The following is a 20,786-nucleotide window of genomic DNA, read 5'->3' on the forward strand; positions in this document are numbered from 1 at the left end:
AAGGAAGCTGCCTCAGGAGTGCAGGACAGCAACCAGGCAGAGTAAAGCTGGCTGCACAACTGTGCGGGAAAAGGAATTTTTAGACAGGCACTTCCCTCGGAAGTTCCATGGCCAGGCCTTTTAAAATGTGTGTGCAAGTTGCGAGGGTGGGAGGGGGAGTTCATAGTATTGTAGGGCTGGAAGGGACCTCAGGAGGTCATCAAGTCCAGCCCCCTGCTTCCAGCAGGATCCTCAGGAAGACGAAGGGTTGGGTCTACCATGCTGGGAGTTGACAAGGTAGCTTCAGGAAGCCTAGAATCAGACTTCTTTAGAGATGTGCACTGTATGAAGATGATTTGAGTGATGGGTGAGAACTAGCATGGAGGGCTCAGGTCCTGTCTTCCCCACTCTCCCACACGGAAGAGGCCAAAAATTATCCAGAGTTCAATGAAAGCAGGTGGGGAATCCTGTCTGGCCATCACAGAGGACTGTAGGTAGGATTAGAGCAGGGGGGACTCGTAGAATTGGGGAGGTATTCTTGTTCAGTGAACCCCTCAGATGGCAGCATGTGGATTCTCTAGAGCAGGGGTCTGCAACCTGCAGCTCTTTAAGGACTTGTTCATGGCTCACGATGCTGTAATTGCAATATTTAAAAAAAGAAAAAAACCACTCCTGATTATCTTCGATAAACAGTGAACGTCTAAAAGCCCAAAAATGAACAACTCATATCTAAATAGCAAATGATATTTGATCTTGAAATGTTGGATAACTCCCCCTGGCATCCTCTAGAGAGAGGTGGTTAGGGGGTGAATGTCAGGAAGACAGTGGTGCGTGCAGTGGTATATGTAAAAAGTTTGTGAATATCCAGCAGTAAGCATGTATCGCATTACAAATCATTAACGTGCATTGTGGCTCTTGAATTAAGTTTTTTACCAAATCGGAAAAAATAGCTTTTCTTGCTATTTTGGTTACCAACCCCTGCCCTAGAGGATCTGGCACATTGATCCTCCCATTCCCCCCTACAGTGAATGGCACAACAATATCCCATGTGAGCTACTTCAAATACTGATCCTTCAAGCTCCCACTCGTGGTCTAGCAAGGTGCTGGATTCTGGGTTTGGCTACAGGTACATTACATGTGCTCCTCACAAATATAACTCAGGCATTTCATAGTATACTCTGCTTGCAGAACATTTTAGGGTTTTAAACTCCCAAGCACTTTTAGATTTGTTTACCAGAGTGCTTTAACCAAAATATTGAATGTCATGTGTTTAGGCAATTAATTTGTAAATATTCTACACATAACTTTGCACATCCACTTCACATGCAAAAAACGGCAGAAAAAAAATCTTTGAAAAACTTTAACTAAACTAATGACAAGATTCTAAAGGGCTGCAAGCTATTGGCTTATCTCTGTTGGTAGAGACCTTCAATTTGGAAGTACAATGATGACAATGAAGCTGACAGACATCTAAGCCACCCCAGAAAATCATCTCTCACGGTGGCAAGCTTCTCCATTAAGTCAGGTTATCAGAACTGAGCTGGGAGCTTGAACACACTGATTTTGGTGGTGTAATCCCATCCTCAATCCCAGATTGTACAAAGGAGGCAAAGCCAAGTAGAAGAACTACCATACTGGCTGCAGCTATCACAATCCAGAGTTCAGAGAGGCTGGTGTCTGCATAAGGATCTGTGCACCCCTTTGAACACAACAGGCTGCAAATAGGCCAAATCTGAGCCTCTGGGTGCCTTCAGCATTATGTTGGCGTAGCTCTGCTCTCCCAGGATGGCCTAGATGAGTCAGTTTGGCATTAGCAATGTAGGCCTTCCGTGCATGAGAAGGTGGGGAAAGAGTGCTTGCTCTAAGCTAGTCAGGTGTTGCACAGGTGCTGGGCTCAAAACCTGTTTGCTCTTGAACCAGTCAGGCTTCTGCACAAATCAGAGAAAACTAATGCTCCACAACAGAAGCTACAAAGCAAAGATTTGTTTTTTTAACACAAGCATTTATCATCACTGATGGCAACAAGAACAGATGCTGGGGGAAAGAGAAATTTTTACTTCCTTTGAAAAGGAGGAACATTCTAGGGCATCACAGATGTGTTGGTAAAAGAAGATCCTCGATCGTGTTTACTCAAGTGAGGTCAGCCATCTCACCTCAACATTGAGCATTCTTCAGCTTTTGCAGTGAGTGCACATGCATGCATAAATTTATATTAAATGTCCATGTAAGACTCTGGAGAATCACTTGACTAGAACCAAAAACTTATCACAAAACAAAAGAAAAAAAACCCTTACTGAAAACTCAGAAAATGTAAAGAAAAACAACATTTCCAAAAATAAGCTGTTTACCTTCTAGATTATACAGACCTTTTATAACATGGATTTGGTCTAACCCTGCATAATAGGTCAAGCCACATTAAAAGTACTTTGCAGACACCCACACACTAAATGAGCAATCTGAATAGTTAGGTTGCAATTAAGTTGTGAAGGAGGCTCTCTCTCTATGGGCTCTGGCAGCTCCCTGGTCTCTCAGTATTGCAGTGTCGTTTTATGGCCCAACATGGAAATCATCAAGAATCAAAGTTTAAACAGCCCTTTTGAAAGTGAACAGGACAGCAAGGATTTTAGTGGAAGCCATTTGCAGACAGCTCAGTGAAAACCTTTGCTCAGTCAACGGTGATAAAGAAAAATGAAGAGTTTGTTTCAGAAACGGGAGAGGAATACTTAAAATTTTGTAATACTAATACATATGTGGATGAAATGATGTACACGTCACATGAACACCCTTCTCAGTTCTGGTCACCCTATCACAAAAGACTTAGCTGAAGTAGAAGTGGGTCCAGAGATGGGCAATAAAAAGATTAAAAGGCAGAACAGATTGATAAGAAGAGACTGAAGACACTGGAAGCATTTAGCTTAGACAGGAGAAGTGTAACAGTAGCCATGAAAAGAGTATAAAGCATTGAGTTACAAAAAAGTAAATATGGCACTCAACACAAGAGCAAGGCAACGTTCCATGAAACTGGAAAATTCTGAAGTGATACAGAAACACTGTATGCAACACAATTAACCCATGGAATGCAATGCATCAAATCTCACTGAGCCTAGTAACTATATATATATTTTACACACACACACACACACACACACACACACACGAATGGCTATGCAACACTCCTGCTCCATGGATGACAACTGTTAACTACATGGATTAGGAAGGCACTTCTCACCTAGGTATGGCATTTCCCACCTAAGCAGAGGACTCACCAGGTTCAGTTAAGTATCAGATAAGATATTTGACTAGGATACTTGACTAGATGGACCAATGTTTGAGACTTCGGCTACGTCTACACTACGAGAAATTCGAATTAATATTGATTTTGGAACACTGGATTTTATAAATTCAGAATACCCTCACCTCCCCATGTGCTCCCCATGAAGCTGATTTATTGCTGCCACATTCAATCAGCAAACATCAACTGTTGCCGCAGTGCACTGTGGGAACCTATGCCACAGTTCCCTCATCCCCATAGCATTCTGGGTATTTTCGATGGTATTTGACCTCCTCTTCCCACACCGCATTGGCCTCATTCCCCTCCCGAGGTAAGCAAACGTCCATTCTTCCAGGCGGATGCAAGGAAAAAGGAGAAGGGATAGCTCAGTGGTTAGAGTATTGGCCCTCTCATTATCCACTAAGTATTCTCTCAGTATTCACTCTCACAGACGTTGGGAGGCAGGCCTGTCCTCACCTACAGACAGCCCGCCAACCATAAATGAATCCTCACCAGCCACTACAAAGCACAAACCAGCGACTCTAGGCTTGAAACCAGCCCCTGCAACTGTCCTCGCTGCCAACTCTGCTCACATATTTACACCAGTGACATCATCACAGGACCTAACACCAGTTATACCATCAGGGGCTCTTTTACCTGCACATCTACGAATATAATATATGCCATCATGTGCCAGCAATGCCTCACTGCAATTTACATTGGCCAAACTGGACAGTCTCTCCGTAAAAGAATAAATGGACATAAATCAGACATCAGGAATGATAATGTACAGAAGCCTGTGGGAGAACACTTCAATCTCCCTGGACACCCAGTGGCAGATTTAAAGGTGACAGCCCTGAAACAAAAGAATTTCAAAAATCAAATGGAGAGAGAAATCTCTGAGCTGCAATTTATTTGCAAATTTGACTCCATTAACCACGGATTAAACAGAGACTGGGAGTGGCTCTCAGCTTACAAAGGCAGTTTCTCTGCTCTGGGTGCTAATATCTCCCCATTAGACTCTGACAAAGGCTCATATCCGCCTGTCCGATCTGACTTGTTTTTTCCCCTTTTGATAAGTACTGTTGATACTGGGCCATTTCCACCTTGCTGAATAGACCTGGTCAGCTCTGGCCCTCCCTCTTACTGGGACCCCACTCTTTAAATACCTCTCTGAAACCACCACCCCACTCATGCATCTGATGAAGTGGGCCTTTGCCCACCAAATCTTATGCTCCAAAATACCTGTTAGTGTATAAGGTGCCACAAGACTTCTTGTTGTTCTCAAAGTATTGGCCCGGTAAACCTAAGGTTCTGAGTTAAAGCCTTGAGGGGGCCTTCCAACGGTCTGGGGCAGATTAGATTTTCGGGGCGGGGGGAGGGATAGCTCAGAGATTTGAGCATTGGCCTGCTAAACCCCCAGGTCCTTGTTGGGACGTGGAGGTGTGGGGGGGGGGGCTTCAATTGGGAGCTAGCTGAGGTCGTTCCCCCTTGTGCCCACAGCTGCAACACCCCAAAAATCTTAACCCCCTAGGGACGCTTCCCCCCTGGCGGCAGAAGGGCCCTGAAAATATTTTTGGAGGGGGACCAGTTGAAGTAGTCTTCCCTGGATGGCTGCAAGCCCCCAAAAATCTCTCCTGCCTTTGGAACCCTAACCGCACACAAGCCAGGACACGATGCTGCCTGGCAGCATGGTCACCACCGAATGGCAGGGACGTCCTTTCAGTGGGTTGGGGGCTACCCACGTGATGTGGCTGAGTGTGGGAAAGTCCCTGACTGCACAGTGCCTGTGGGGGAAGGAGGGGAGCGTGCACAAATACAAACTGCTGAGAAGTTTCTCGGCCTCTTATGCAAGAACCACCCCCACAACAGCCTTGCTGCCACATGGTGTGGCGGGGCAGCCGCTAGCGCCAGGCAGCACAGAAAAAAAATGCCAAGTGTAGAGACAGAACCACGAACTCCATGCTGGGGCTAGTTGTAATGGGAAGATGCACTCACAGAGCTAATAGCAAAGAAAGAGACATTTCTCAGCCTCTCATACAAACATGGACTCCACAGGTCACAGGCCTCTTAGTCCAGATTTGAAATTCACGGTCTTCCCGTTACCTAATTCCAGGGCACTGTGGGGCATTGTGGGTTACACACAGGACACCTCTGGAGGCTAATAAATTTGATTTTAAAATGTGGCCTTTATTCAAACTTGGCACTACATTTCAGCAGGTATGGACAATACTATGATAGCGATATTAGTGCTCCCTATATTGAGCTAATCGTATTTATATTGAGGACACTCATTTGGTAATAAAGAGCTAAACTGCCTTAAAATTTAAATTTATCTTCTTGGTGTCGATGTAGCTTTGGTAAAGCAATGCCTATGCTTCTAACGCTCCCACGAAGCCACAGTTCCAGTTTCGGAGAGAGAGATCCCACACGCACCTTCTTTTACACATTGCTCTGTTCTTTTTTCTGTTTCTCCTACCAACATCCTGAACCAATTTATTCCTTGTAATGTCAGTCTTAGCCCTCTTCCAACACGACAGCTCTCTTGAAGAGAAACAATACTGTGGAATAAAATAGCACATGAAGCAATCAAGTTGCTAAATTCATTTAAAGGATTTGTAACTGAAATTATGAAAGATTTATCAACTGACTGTGACAAAAATGAAGCTTTGAATACTTCTTTCCAGCACAAGAGTAAACAAAGGTATTTTGGGATCCACTGCAGAGATATCTCATGGTGATCACGTGCAAGGCTAAGTCTACACTACAGGCCATGTTGGGAAAATGTATTCTGCTCACCAATATGAATATTTCAAAGACCTGCTCCCCCGCATATGACACAAGTTATGAGACGTTAACACTCGTGTGCACAGTGCTATGTTGGCAGGACAGGTTCTCACACTAACAAAGTTTCTGCCACTTCAGCCGAAGTGCTGTCCATACAGACAGGTCATTATGTTTATCTAAAACCCACAAGACATCACACTACTCCTTTCTATGTTTTTATGCCATATTTGCGAAGACTGTCGTGAAGCCTTTCATCTCTGATGTCTTCAAAAAGCTTCTCTCCATATCCTCCTATCTGCATGCTATATTTACCTTTGGGACAACAGGGTTTGTAAATTGAGTGCATATATTTGAGACATTAACACAAGAAAATTAATGAAGAAGCAGGGAACCAGAGTTGTGCTATGTATAGACCTTCCCTGTAAAGTCATTTATCAGAAAGTTATAAGTGCTTATTGCTGGTACAGAATCTTAAAATAACTCTGCCTGTCAGAGATTTGTGGACTGTCTCCCTGATATTATATTCCACCTACTGAGGATAACGGGGCTCTGGCTGAAACGCAGTAGCAGTCAGCACAGGGAATCATTTGTGTCAGCTCAGAGAATGCCTGGAGATGTGGCAGGAACTGTTAATTCAAGTGAGTTATTCTGGTATTATATCAGCATTTAATAGATAAGACCTACAGTGAAAGACTATCCTGAACAGCCCAAGAGCAGATTGAACAGGAGGAGATAACCTGATTCTTAGGGTCCATTTATACATGGATTTAAAACCAAGAACAGTAACAGGCCCAAACTGATTTGGGCTCACAGTGCTTGGGCTCCAGACTGAACAAGTGTGAAGACGTTCAGGCTTGGGTTAGAACACGAACTCTGCCATGGTACACGGGTGAAAGGGGCTCCAGCCCAAGTCCAATTGTCTACATGGCAACTTACAGCCCTCACAGGCCAACTTACATCAGCCAGGCCTGCTGTGGCCGGGCCACAGGACTTTTATCCCTGGCATACACTCAAAGACGTCATGGCAACAGGGACTTTAAGAATCACACAACCACCTCCTTTTTCATTTTGCCATCTACCTGTTGCTAAAAAGATGCAAAAGATAATCAATGCAATAAACCCATTGAGACCCAAGATACCTGGCTATCTTAGGCTGTGTCTACACTACCACCTTCCTTCCAAGGAAGGATGGTAATTAGGGCGTTAGGAGTTTACTAATGAAGTGCTGCCGTGCATAGGCAGCACTTCATTAAGCAAATCCCTCCCCCCGGCGGCAACTTCAAAGTTTCAAGCTTCAAAATTTTGAGGAATAAGGGGACTTCGAAGTTGCCTCAGCACTTCAAAGTACCAGCAGGTGAGCTGCAGCTAGACACGTGCTGGTACTTCAAAGTTTAAAACTTCGAAGTTGCCGTGTGGGGGAATTTGCTTAATAAAGTGCTGCCTATGCAAGGCAGCACTTCATTAGTCTACTCCCAACACCCTAATTACCATCTTTCCTTCGAAGGAAGATGGTAGTATAGACAAGCCCTTAGAAAGTTAAAACCCTAAAGGGTAAAGGAATGGACCATCACTATAGCAAACAACTGTTTTGTGGTAGTACATAGTTCTAATCATGTACTTTTTTTTTTTTTTTTAAAAATACAGAGCTGGTCCAAATTAGCCCAGTAAACCTTTTCCTGTGTTTCATTTAAAGGAAGCATTGGAATGATTATTGAGGCATGCAAGACTCCATTGAGTGGCATCAGAAACTGGCATTTGTCATTCCAAAAGACAGCTCCAAACTACAGCTTCCCAGGCTCAATCTAGTTCATAAATAATGCTGAGGTGATGCCTCCAAAGAGTGAAGCTAACAGCAAAGAACTTTCAAAAGCACCTACCTTATGCAAGGGCAGCACCAGGAATGCTCCGCCACCACTAGCTTCTATGATTATTGCAACGAATTTTGTGTTTACTGCACAAAACGAACTATCCCAGGTAACGCGGGAAACCCGGATGTCGTCGTAACATTGGTCGTTTTTCACTGCTTGCCCAAAAACATGCCGAAATTTGCTCTGCCGTACCACTCGCCTCATTGTGTCTGTGAAAAAGACAGAACAGGAGTTTCAGAAGAACTTGGCCAGTTAAGTGCACACTGTCTGATCTGTTTTTCTAGAGCCCATCTGCCTACGTATCCTAGTGAACGCACTGAAAATTCAGCCAAGTACCTTGTATTGCAGCAGCTTTCATTCATTACTCCTACATATACAGATTATCAGATCTTGGCCACTCTACAATTCAAACTAGTAACAACTGGCTTTAAAAGGGAAAGCTCCATTTAAAAAAAAAAAAAAAGACATTCAGAATTATCCTGACTTGCACCAAGATCAACAAAACTCGATTTTTTTAAGCCAGATTGTATTTTACAACAAAAATGGTATGACTAATTTTCCACAGAATAGCATTTTCCCTATTCTGACTGTATTTCTTTTACTGCAATAAAAAAAGCACCCAATTCAATGGGTTTTTGAGGTAAATTCTATCTATTTTAAAACTCTTTGGGGACACAGGATGAGACTTTTTTATTTAATTTAGTTGTTTACTTTCCAGGAGACAGAGATAACACACAAGCTCTCAGAAATAGGCATTTCTTTAGTTTTACAAGCTACCTACTTACTTTATACTAACTCAAAAGTCTCATAGAAAGTAAATTTATTTCCTAATCAGAGAGAAATAAGGGAAGCAAGTTAATGACTTCAATTAATTTTGTTAGCTTGTTTGCACCGCTCTTCCTCCACTTAAGAAAGTAATTGTCTTGAGCCAGACTAGAGGAAAGTTGACAGGAACGAAAGAGTCCAGCCCACTGACTGCACCGACAGCATCTCCACCTGCATCTCCAACTTCATAACCCTTCTGAAACATACTGAAAAGAAACCAGAAGGAGTCTTCCCATTGTAGGGCATAAATCTGAAGAAGTGGGTCTGTCCCACAAAAGCTCATCACCTAATAAATCATTTTGTTAGTCTTTAAAGTGCTACATGACTCCTGGTTTGTTTTGTCCTCCACAGTTTCAGGTCACACTTGATGAACTCCACACTTACCCTGTTGCCTTCAAAAGGTGTGAAAACTACTTCAGTTTCTTTTTATCCAGAGGTTGGGCACGGCTGGAGTCCTGCTCTAAATTTGCCTCTCCACAGATCCATGGCTACACACCAGGACTGGGAATATTGCTCCAGCTCACAAAAGACGCTTGTCGAAGTAGTACTCACCTTGATTATTGTAAGTGAAGTGATAACTGAAATGCTTTTGCACAAAACAGTGGACATGCTTGGTGGGCATAGGCTATGTACACACAAAAATTATGTAAGGTTAAATCAAGACGCATCCCATTTTTAAACTTCCAGAACTCTGCCTACAAGTACACTGCAAGTCAGGCTTAAGAATTACTTATTGGTATAACATCTGAGTGATATGTTAATGGGCTATGCATTTGGAGTATAGCCCTCAGCAGAATTAGCCAAGAAACTGTACAATTAAAAGAAAATTATGGCGCTCTTAATAGAAAAGTCAATAAGTCAGTGAAGAACCTCAAGTTTCCACATAAATAAGAAAAATTCTCAGCAATTTCTGTTTCCTGCAAAATCCCCATGCCTGTGGTGACAAAGTCAAACACTGAGCACGAGAACTCTGAGCAGAACGTCTACAAAGCAAATTTGCCCCAGATCTAAAATCTACATATTATGCAAGCCGTAGAAGTAAAATGGTAGGTAGCACTGCTTAAATTTGCTGGTTTGAGAGCAGTAGAGAAACAGACACACAAACCATGCAGCAAACCCAACGCAGCCCGCAGTCACTTCTACTGACTCCCATACATTGCTAGAATAAGACAGGAGCTCAGCCTGCTTGCCCAGGAGTTATGGGTTCTTTCTCAGACTGAGAATACACGTCCCATACATGGTGGTGATTTTGGCATTGTGGGTCTCTGTCTATCTAGGAATAGGACAGGGGCCACCAACTGCTTTCACACAGGCTGAACAGCTGTCAGATGGTAATGACTTGTAGCCACTGATGACCTTAAACTGAGTTCAAGCCAGTGACCTAGAGGTAAAAAGCTGTCTCTATTATTCCAAATCTCTTGAGCTGCCCAGTCCAGACACTTCCTTTTCAGCATTTCTCAAGAGTATTATGTTTGTTATGCTAGCAATCAACCAGCTATTGAAGCACAGTAGTTTAGCAACAACATAATGAAATTGCCCAAATAAATATTTAGCTTTTCCCTTACTCTGAAGAAAACTAAAGACACCCAGGCTTATTTACTGCTCAGCTTCCTAGAATCTCTTCTGCAACAGATAACATAATCCAAACCACTGTCTAGAGAGAGATTCACCTATTTTCATGCCTCTCCAATTCAGCCAGGAAACTTAAGTAACTGTTTGAGATAATGGATAACGTGCACGGTCTCACTTATGCGTGTACAGGGGAAGAGAGGGCTGTTTTTCAGCTGGGGTTTGTTCAGTTTTCCCAAAATAAAATTAGCTGTTTTTAAACTACAGAAGTGTCACAGGTATCATTTTATTATGAACACCTGTAGCATAAAAGAAAAGCATCTGTAGTTTTAAAAATAAAATATTGTGGACAAACGGGTGACTGAGATCTATAGAAAAGGAGTACTACTGAACAAATAAGCATTGGTACTACTAGATGGAATTATGCCTTCTCAATATTTACAAATAAGGAACAGAAAATATCAAAACATTTATTCCAGCATTGTTATGGCTGTGTCTACACTAGCTCCCTGGTGGGGGTACTTCGAAGTGCCCATGGCTACACAGCATGCCGGTGCTTTGAAGTTTACAACTTCACAGTTGTTAGAGGGAAAATTAGCCTAATGAGGGGCTGCATATTAATCGCAGCACTGAATTAGTATTCTCCACTCAGGCTGATTACCATGCCCTCTTCGAAGAAGGGGGCTAGTGTAGACACAGCCTATGTGTAGCAAAATAAAAAAAAAGCCCAAGGGTTTTCTCCCATGCTCTGCACACCTGATACAGAAGTAGTGATCACAAGAAGTAAAACACTAACTTTTTATCAGCAATAACTAAAAAAGCCTAGTCAGAATGAAACACCCAAGTAACCCACAAATAACTTTTTATACACGTAAGCCATAACACCACCATAAAAGACACTGTTAAGATCTCTGTAACAGCCTCAATGGAACAACTGAAACCTAACACATATAATAGCTTTCATCCAGCAGCAGTCGAAACAAACTGACTTATAGATATGGCAGACACTCCATCACCCATCACCGAAATACATTCATCTGTGGGGCGAAATACCACAGTGACTCTGCAAACACTGCTGCAGTTTTTTCCAGAAAGGGAACCGCAAGCTGACCAAAGCTAAAATGGCAGAGAGAGACTCTAAATGAAGGGTGGGGAACCTTTTCCCAACCAGGGGCCATGGATCCCCTAAAAAAAGTCAGCTGCAGACCATACGGCAGCTGGGGGGGGGGGCAGGAGAGTGGGGGCTTCCCCAAGGCCTTGGGATTAGGGTTGCCAACTTTCCAGACTAGATACCATTGCCATTTATGGCAATGGCGTCCAGTCAGGGAAATTGGAAACCCTATAATTGGAATGGGGCCAAAAACGAGGGAATCAACCTGCAGGAGGGGACTCTGGACTGGAGCAAAGCATTGTGGTATGGGAGGAATGGTGAGAGGGTTGGAGTGAAAGAAGGGGCTCTGGAGCAGAGGAGCATGGAGTGTGGGAGTTAAGATGCTGGAGTGGGCTCAGGGCAGGGTCAGGGGATAGAAGGCAGGAGAAGAAGGTGCAAGGTGCTTACCTCCCTCAGCTTCCAGCTTTGAAAACTGACATGTCAGCAGCCACATACATGGGTGGGGAGGGGAGGGCTCCATGTGCTGCCCTCACCTGCGGATGCCACCTCCCCAGCTCCCACTGCCCGTGATTTCTGGCCAACAAGAGCTGCGCCTACAGGCAAGGGTAGCCTGCAGAACTTCCTGGATTGCTCCAGCAGGCTCCAAAACTCAGGGCTTCCGGCCTATGGTGTAGAGACTAACTACAGGACGGATGAAATTAAACAGGGGGCCACAGATTCTTCACCCGCACTCTAAATAGACCTCCATGTAATAATTCAAGGAGGGCTCATGGCAAGGTAACAGGAAGGCAACCTTAAGAAGTGCTGTGGGATTTGCAACTATCAGGAGTGTGCAGGCTGGGGGACTGATTCAAGAGACGCTGGTTCTAGTCCCAGTTTTGCCACTGACTCAATGTGCAACCTCAAGCAAGTCACTTAGCTTGTCTGTGCCAGCTAAAGTGGGAACAAAACACCCCCATCACCTGCGTTTCCAGCTGCTGTAACAGCCCCCAAGAAGACTGAAAGATTGTACGAGTAAATTGTCTGGGTATCAGTTAAGAGGCTTCATGTAAAACATTCAGTACCTCATCTAACTAGTAATTCATTGTATTAAATCTTTTAGCTCTGGTCAAGAACATGCCAAAAAAGTCCCTTGTTTGGCACTGTGGTAGAATCTCAGTCATGGCCCGGAACTCAACTGTGCTGGGAGCTGTACAAACATATTAAGTTCCAACACAATAAGCTACCTTTAGTAAGGCCACAGGGTCATTTAGGTCAGCAGTTATTTGTACAATCCCAGCACTTGGGTGAGTTACACCATAAAAACACTTTTACCCTTGTTTATTTACATTGGACCTTAAAAAGGACAACTGTGTCACAACAGGTAAAATATATTCAACAAGGAGTATTCTTCACCAAAAGCTTCTCTTCTGAGCATGAGAGCTCAATCTCTTCATTGCAGATAATTTGTAAGAAATTATGTAATTTTGCTAATTCACACAATTTCATTTCAAATCTTTTAATGTGTGTTTTTTAAACCTAAAGTTCCTAGAGTCCTGTGATTACATAAGGATTTCAGCTTTCCAATTACCTCTGTCCCCACACTTAACTCTAATGATTGCACAAAAAAGGCTTAAAAACCACACCAAATCTAGCGATTCAGAAACCAACAAGCAAATATAACTACCCAACTACCCACAGATTTTTTTTTTTTAAGTATCATGAGTTTAAAATGTTTAGGGTTGGCAGCAAGTTCAGTGTAGAGCTTCTCAGACTTTTACAACCTCTGCTCTAATTTTGATGAGGCTTTCTTCTCTCAGACTGTCACTCCTTGCAAGGACATAGAGGTACTGCACTTCAAAATTACCCAAACCCATTGGAGAAGAGAACACAGAAGGGTGCTCTCACATGTTGCAATAATGAGACATAACGAGATGTGTGCACGCCCAGCTCAACTATTTCTCAACTGATAACATGCTCACAGGTACAATGATCTGCAGCAAAGTTCTACTTTCTCATTTGCATGGAGTGAGTAATTTTTCGCAGAATGAGTAAAATATTAGTCATCCAGATAAGACAGGCAAACAGGCTTTGCACAAGTTTTCAGGATTACTTTGCAGCACTGTTCATAGGTTGGTATTCTTCTCACTGTATGGTGAGTCAAAACATTGAGACGATGCCTACAGTATACCGGTCCTTTGAAAGAAGTTTTCAGAAGTTGTCTTCCAAAAATCTTATTTTGAAAGATCACAACCACACACAAAAAAGTGGATTGAAAAAAAAAGTGATCTGCTCTTTTGATACAGAGGAATCACACCCCAGCCACTCTTTCAAACGAAAGAGCCAGAAAATGCCATGAATTGAAAAATCTGGCACCATGAAGGACTGCTTTTTTGAAAAAGGGGCCCCCAGGGTTTCCACACTGGTTTTTCCTTGAAAGAATCTTTTGGGAAAAGGCACTCTTCATCCAGGAGCGGAAGAGAGTCACTGGAAAAAGTGCTGCATTCTTCTGATTTAATACGAAGAGAATGCATTGTGTGTAGATGCTCCATGGGATTTTTTGAAAGAGCCCTGGTGTGGTTTTTTTTTTTTTTTTGGGGCGGGGGGGAACTCACTAGTGTAGATGTAGCCTAAAAATCCAATTTTTTAGAAAAAGTAAAGCCAGTACTTAAATCTGCGCTCCTGTGAGTAAACTCAAATTGGCCAATCTCAGCACACCACACACAGGAAAGCTCTTATCTGTCTGCTTTAACGAAGGGAACAGGGACTGGACAGTAAAATGTGAGGTTTACTGTGTGAAGCTTGGACAAAAAGTGATCCACAGAAACACCCCACTAAGAAGTTAAATTCTCCAGCACCAAGATCTGATGCCTTTAGTTCTACTGTTCCTCCCAGACCAATTGCTGAAAAATTTCTCTCCCCACCACTGTGAGTTCCCCTTATTTCAGTCATATGGGGTGGGGGGGAGGATTACAAAATCAGCATAATTTTTAACAGTGCAAAAAAAAAAAAAAAGCCAAGACTGAGTTTCCTCACACATTTAAGAGTTTTTTGCTTAAGATGCATAGCTTTGCCACCTTTTTCCTTAACCCAAAATGCACTCTTCTCATCAGGAACCTGCTGTCGATGATGAATCCATGCTGAACACATTCACTAAGCCCTCATGTCCACACCAAAGGGAGTTATACTCAGCTTTCGTTCACAGCCATTTTAATCTAGTTCTTTTCCAAAAGAAGGGCAGGGGGAAAAACCTGCAGGCTTTCCTTATGAAGAGCACCAAGGAAAACAATCAGGTTAAAAAAATTTATATAAAAGCAGGGTTATCTCAGTCCTGGAAAGCCAATGAAGAGCTCTCTTCCCCTGCAGTTCCAGTCTATTAATTTCCCAACAATCGAGTGCCTGGAGCCCACGCCATCACCTTAAAAATGACAGCTAACACCTGATGCCACAGGTTCTCTTAGCAATGTTAGTTCACAGTCAAGCGAGGCAGACTGCAGGGACAGAGGGCAACTCTTAGGGCAATAATGGTCATCTGTCTGGCAAAGTTTTTCATCTCTGCGATTAGTAGATAAACCCTGATGAGCACCTGAAACCATCTGCCATTTTACCAGATTGATATAAGGGCTGAAACAATCAAAATATAGTAGAAGCCAGATCATTCAAGCTGAGAGCCTGGGTGAATTAGTTAGGCAGTGCAGCACTTCATGAAATCTCCTTTGTTCACTCACTTCACTGACTGCAGTTTCATCTACGAATGCTATTTCTATAAGGACGTGGTAGTGTCTCCTAAGAACAAGAAAGGCCAGAGAAAATTCATTAGAACACTGTTTATTTTAAATCTTTGCTGAAAAGTGGAGAGACTATCACGGCACGTGCACTTAAATATGGGCTATTTGCACCAGCAAAGAACAAATTTGTTACAGTGGTTAGACATAGGAATTTTAACATTGCTAGCCTTATAACCCTCAGCAACATTAAACGGCAGCTTTATAGAGGGTATGAGTAGAAGTACTGGCAATGGAGCTCCCATGCAATGCTTTATAATGCAGACAAAGCTTCTTTTACTTAAGCTGCGTGGGGCATCTGGATGAACACCCTTCAGCTTTTCAATGCTAAGAGACTTGCGGCCAAACTCTACCTTTGGTTACATCCATCCAAACGTGACTGATTCCATAAGCCATTGTAAATGCACAAAGTACTGGGCATAGAATCTGACCCCTTGCAACAGGGTTTAAGTGAACCTTAGAAGTTATCTGGACAATTTAAGAACATTTTAGACGAAACACCTGCCAGGGATGGTATGGGTATATTCAGCCCTGCCTCTGCATGGCAGGGCTGAACTAGATGACCTTTCAAGGTCCCTGCCAGCCTCAGACCTACATTTCTAAGATTCTAAAGGTTGACATTTCACATGTCTCTATGGTACCATTCAATTTCCTTCTGATCGCCCATCATGAAGAATCACAAAAGCTACCCTGGTTTTGCCTGTCTTCCTGTTCATAAAGGATGTTTGTGCCCAAAGAGTCCAGCAGATGTGTATTTGTGGCTTGGAGGGTTTTCAGACTGCTTATGAGAGAGGAAATACATCCTGCTAGGGAACAGCTTTCAGGAAACCCTCCCTCCTGCCCCCACCAATGAATGGCAAAATACTGTTCAACTCATGTGGATGTAATCCTTTGGGAGGACCAGATGCTCAAAAGAAATGGCTGGTTTAAAACACTTTCAGCCAGAGGCCATTTTCAGCACAAACAATTTGCAAATCAACCTTACGGGAAGAGCTTCTTCGCAGAATCTTCTAAAAACAGTTGGTACCTTTTATGTGAAAGGATTGTCTCCTTCCACGCATAACTCCTAGTAAGAGAAGGAAAACATTACATACAGTATTTTATGGTGGCACCCCCCATCCCACCCATTGCTCCCCATTCAGGACGGGAACCTAGTTGTGCTAGACACAGTCTTTGATCCAATCAGATTACAGCCAAGAAACAAGCAATGTGAACAATGGATGTGGCAAGACAAATACAGTAAAAGCCAGGTTATCTGAAAAAGCAGAAAGCTTCTAGCCCACAAAAGCTGAGAAGAAAAGCTACAACCAGATACAATGGTGACGAGACCACCATACTTGTGAGAGTTAAAGATTAATAAGGCTCTATAATCAGGCTTGTGCATGGGGACAGGGGTGTTGAGAAGGGTACATACACCCACCCACACCCCCACCCCAATTCCAGTTTTTCCTCTTTTCCTCCTTGCTGTGCTGTGCAGGGCAGCCTGCAGGACATGATGGGTGAACCCAAGGCACCCTGGGAGCTGTAGTTCCTTGGTGAGCTCCCTGCCTTGAAAGCTGGCCCTGGAGCAGGGAAGGGACTACATTTCCCAGCATGCCTAGACAACTAACAAAAGAAAAGGGAGGGGGACGAGAAACTATTGTTTTTCATTTACAATATTACAGCAAGATCCCAGAAGGTAATTTCTATAAAACCTTTATTATATGATTTTTTTAGTATTTTGCAACAAAAATTAGTTTACCAGTCACTCACATTTTTCATTAACTTTACTTATGCACACTTATTGCACAACATTTTTAACTCCTTTGTACTTAAAAATATTGCAGTCCACATTTACAAAAAGCACTCTACCACAGAAATTCTTGTCTACGGGCCTGATACTAAATGCTTAACTCTTATAAATACACATAACAACTACATGGCTTGGAAAGTGGCAAACTTATCACTGTATGCGTGCTATGCAAAGGTGGCGATCCCAAGTGCACTTGCTGACTATATTACCAAAATACATGTTTGCAGATTAGACATTGGATAATTCTACCAGAAGGTTCCAGACTGCAAAATTTATTTGCAAGGTCCTCACATGAGTATCAATTTACAACATGGTACATACGTTTGTGGTCTAACATGTGGTCTTTTAAGACTGTTTACTGTCTCTTGTGGGTGGTAGAGGCACTGACCTGTTTAAAAATTCCTACCCAGCCAATACAGCACGTCTAGTTGCATTTAATCTGTATCATTTGCCCTAATTCCAAAGCAACAGAAGCAAAAAAATAATTAAATAAAGTTTTCTGGAGGATACCGATGGACTAGCTAGCTAGAGAGCAAGGGGGAAAAAAGCTAGAGAGCAAGGGGGAAAATAATCTTGGCCCCAAATTTTATTTGGCAAAACAGAGCATATACTAATTTCATAGGAAAACTATTATGTAGATGACTATAATCTATGTACATACTTCCACAGATAGATTTTATAGCCAAATTTGCAGATGACACTAAGCTAGGAAGTCAGGTATACACTGGAGGGTAGGGGTAGGGTCCAGAGTGACCTAGACAAACTGGAGGACAGAGACAAAAGAAATGTGATGAGGTTCAACAAGGAGAAGAAGTGCAGAGTGCTGCACTTGGGATGGAAGAATCTCAAGCACTGTTATAGGCTGGAGACAGACTGGCTAAGTAACAGTGCAACAGAAGAGGACGTGGAGATTACAGTGGATGAGAGGCTGGATATGAGTCAACAGTGTGCTCTTGTAGCCAAGATGACTAATGGCATATTGTGATGCGTTAGGAGAAGCATTTCCAGCAGACCTAGAGAAGTTATTATTCCCCCTCTACTTGGCACTGGTGAGGCCACATCTGGAGTACTGCGCCCAGTTCTGGGCCCACCCAGTATAGAACAGATGTGGATGCACTGGAGCAGGTTCAGCAGAGGGCAACAAAAAATGATTAAGAGGCTGAAGAACATGACTTATGAGGAGAGGCTGAGAGATTTGGACTTAAGTTTGCAGAAGACTGAGGGTGGAGAGATCTCTTTTGGTCTGTCACTTGATTTGCTGAAAAAACCACTGAGCCTGCCTACCTGCCTTTCGGGGTGCCACACCAGCACATCCTGCTGAGACCTTTCAGTTTCCTCCAGCACTGGCACCAAGTTGGGGTCACAGACCACAACAAAGTAATAGAGACACTGGGATCAGCTCAGCTCCGGGAAAGCTAAATGAAAGGGACCCACCAGCTGAACCTGGGACCAGAACCTCATATAAATCAGTCTGACCCTGTGTAAAATTTTATACACAGCCAGCTCATAAATTGTTCTCCTCCTTTATCAATGAAGCAGAGATATGCACAGCTATTTGACCTCCCCAGGTAACAAGTATTTATACCAGGTTTATTAATAAACAAAAGTGATTTTATTAAGTACTATTGAAGTGGTTGCAAGTGACAGCAGACAGACCAAAGTTACTAAGCAAAATAAAATAAAAAACATTCCAGCTAAACTGAATTAATCTAAGATGGGTAGCCAGGTTAGTCTGAAGCTTCACAAACAACAAGTAGTTTTGTAGCAACTGAATAACTAACAAATTTATTAGCTCATGAGCATTCGTGGATAACACCCACTTCTAAGAAACTTGTTACATCCAGTTTCTTAAGCTAATGGTAATTCTAATGATCTTCTCCTTACAAGCTAGGAAGCCTCCCAACTTGGCCCTGATTGTTCCCCCTTTGCCGTCTTAGATGTTACCAGCAGTCATCACAGCTGGTAAGCAGGGGTGTCCCAGCACCTCCCCCTATCGTTTGGTTTCTCACCTCTTTCTTTTTTTCCAAAACTGGGGGAATCCTGTGTGTTCAGTTTAAACTTTTCATACTTCCAAGGGAAAAGTACAGTATCCAAAATGGGTTGGTGACCTAGGAAGCTGTCTTGGCAGCATCAGTCATAGTTCAGGCTTCCAGGAAGAACAAGATTATTCACAGACCATTGATCTGTGTATCCAGCCATTAAGTTCCTTCATTATTACTAATGCCTCACACTTTGCATCTCTAGATTAATGCAGCAAACCCTCAAAATGCATGATTGTGAGTTAAGCGCAACTCAATCATGTTCCCCCCGGCCCTGGATCAACACGCATGGCCCCGGTTCAAACCCCTCATGGCTCCAGCTTCGACTCACCACCCCTGCCCTGGTTCAACCCCGCCCCACTTCAAACCCCCTCCCCCCGCCCTGAGGCTCCAGCTCACCACGCCGCCCGCCCCCCCCCCCCCCCCCGTTTCAACCCCATGTGCAGTTCCAGCTCAACCCTTTCCCCTCCCCCACAGCCCTAACCCACTCCAGCCTTAACCCCCCTGCTCCCTTCCCATGGCCTCAATCAACTGCCAGGGATTAACCCCGCCCAACTGCCTCCCCTCAACCCCGGGACTTACCTTTCCAAAGGAGCTCCAGATGCTCCTGCTGCTTCCCCAGCTGCAGAACATGTGTTCCGCCAGGAAAAGAAGCCCCCCTCCCCAACTTATGCAAAATTCAAGTTATGCGAGGGTGCATGGGAATGCAACTCTCACATAACCTGAGAAACTATTTTAAACTGTTCACACTTCATATTTCTAACTTCAAATACAGGACGAACACGCACACAAGTAGAATATACACATTCAGCAGATTATAACTTTCCTAACGAGATGTATTTTGCATAAAGCCTCTTCCAATTATGTATATTCATAAGCCTAGTTACATGAAGACTATGGGGTGCAAGGTTATAAACACCTTAAAGCATTCTCAGAACTTTACAAACATACCATGAAAAGCTCTTGCCTGGAATAACAACGGAGAATTTTAACAATCCTCATAATATTAATAGGTATCACCTCAGGAAGGGATGCAGAAAGAAAATCTCTAGAAACAATAATTGCTTCTTAGTGCAGCATGCCCTGGATCCCACAAGGGCACAGGAAATTCCAGATCCTAGGTGGATCACAGGATTTGGTTCAAGAGGTGAATCCAGCTGAACCCCCACAGCAGTAACAAACATCATGTAATTAAATTTTAACATCTTTGCAGATAGGTTTCTGTGACATTTTCCTACCACAGTGACATTCAACTTCAAAAAGAGGAACTACACAGAAGCGAGACAAACATTTAAAAGGATATTAAAAGGAACAGTCAAAAGGGCTAAATACTTGGACATGATTTATAGCCCCCCCCACAAAAGACACTCAGGCTACATGTATCCCCTCAAATACACACACACACATACAGTCCCAAAAATGATATCATAGAGAAACATGATAAGCAGAGTAAAAGGTTTTTAGAGTTAAAACGCACCCTTTAAAAATTGGAAGTTTAAATTCTTGTGCAGTAAATAGAAAGGAGCATTAGCAAGACAAGTGCAAGAGTACAAGGCAGGCCAAGAACAAAAAAGCAACTTGCTAAGGACATGAAAAACTAACGGCAAAAAATGTTTTAAAGTAAACTAGAAGCAGGAAGCCTGTTGAACAGTCCATGGAACTGTAAGAGCAAAACTGCTAAAAGAGAACTTCAGGAAGTTGCAACTCCAGGTTATTGCAAGAAAAGCAAGCTGAATTCTTTGTATCAGTCTTTAGAGTAGCACTTATGGGAATGTTCCATA

General features: G+C 43.0%; 1 protein-coding gene across 5 annotated transcripts in view; it reads right to left on the minus strand.

Annotated features, from left to right (window-relative positions):
- Positions 1 to 20,786, minus strand: part of CORO1C (coronin 1C) — an 85,429-nt gene that overhangs the window by 39,003 nt on the left and 25,640 nt on the right. For all 5 annotated transcript variants that reach the window (XR_012647970.1, XM_075012296.1, XM_075012293.1 and 2 more), the window contains exon 2: positions 7,915 to 8,114. Coding sequence is in view for 4 of the 5 variants with exons in the window: in XM_075012293.1 (XP_074868394.1) it covers positions 7,915 to 8,114 (200 nt within the window). In the remaining variant the exon portion in view is untranslated. The remainder of the gene's footprint in view (positions 1 to 7,914; positions 8,115 to 20,786) is intronic.

This window comes from Carettochelys insculpta, chromosome 18 (assembly GCF_033958435.1).
Source record: "Carettochelys insculpta isolate YL-2023 chromosome 18, ASM3395843v1, whole genome shotgun sequence".
Classification (NCBI taxonomy): Eukaryota; Metazoa; Chordata; order Testudines; family Carettochelyidae; genus Carettochelys; species Carettochelys insculpta.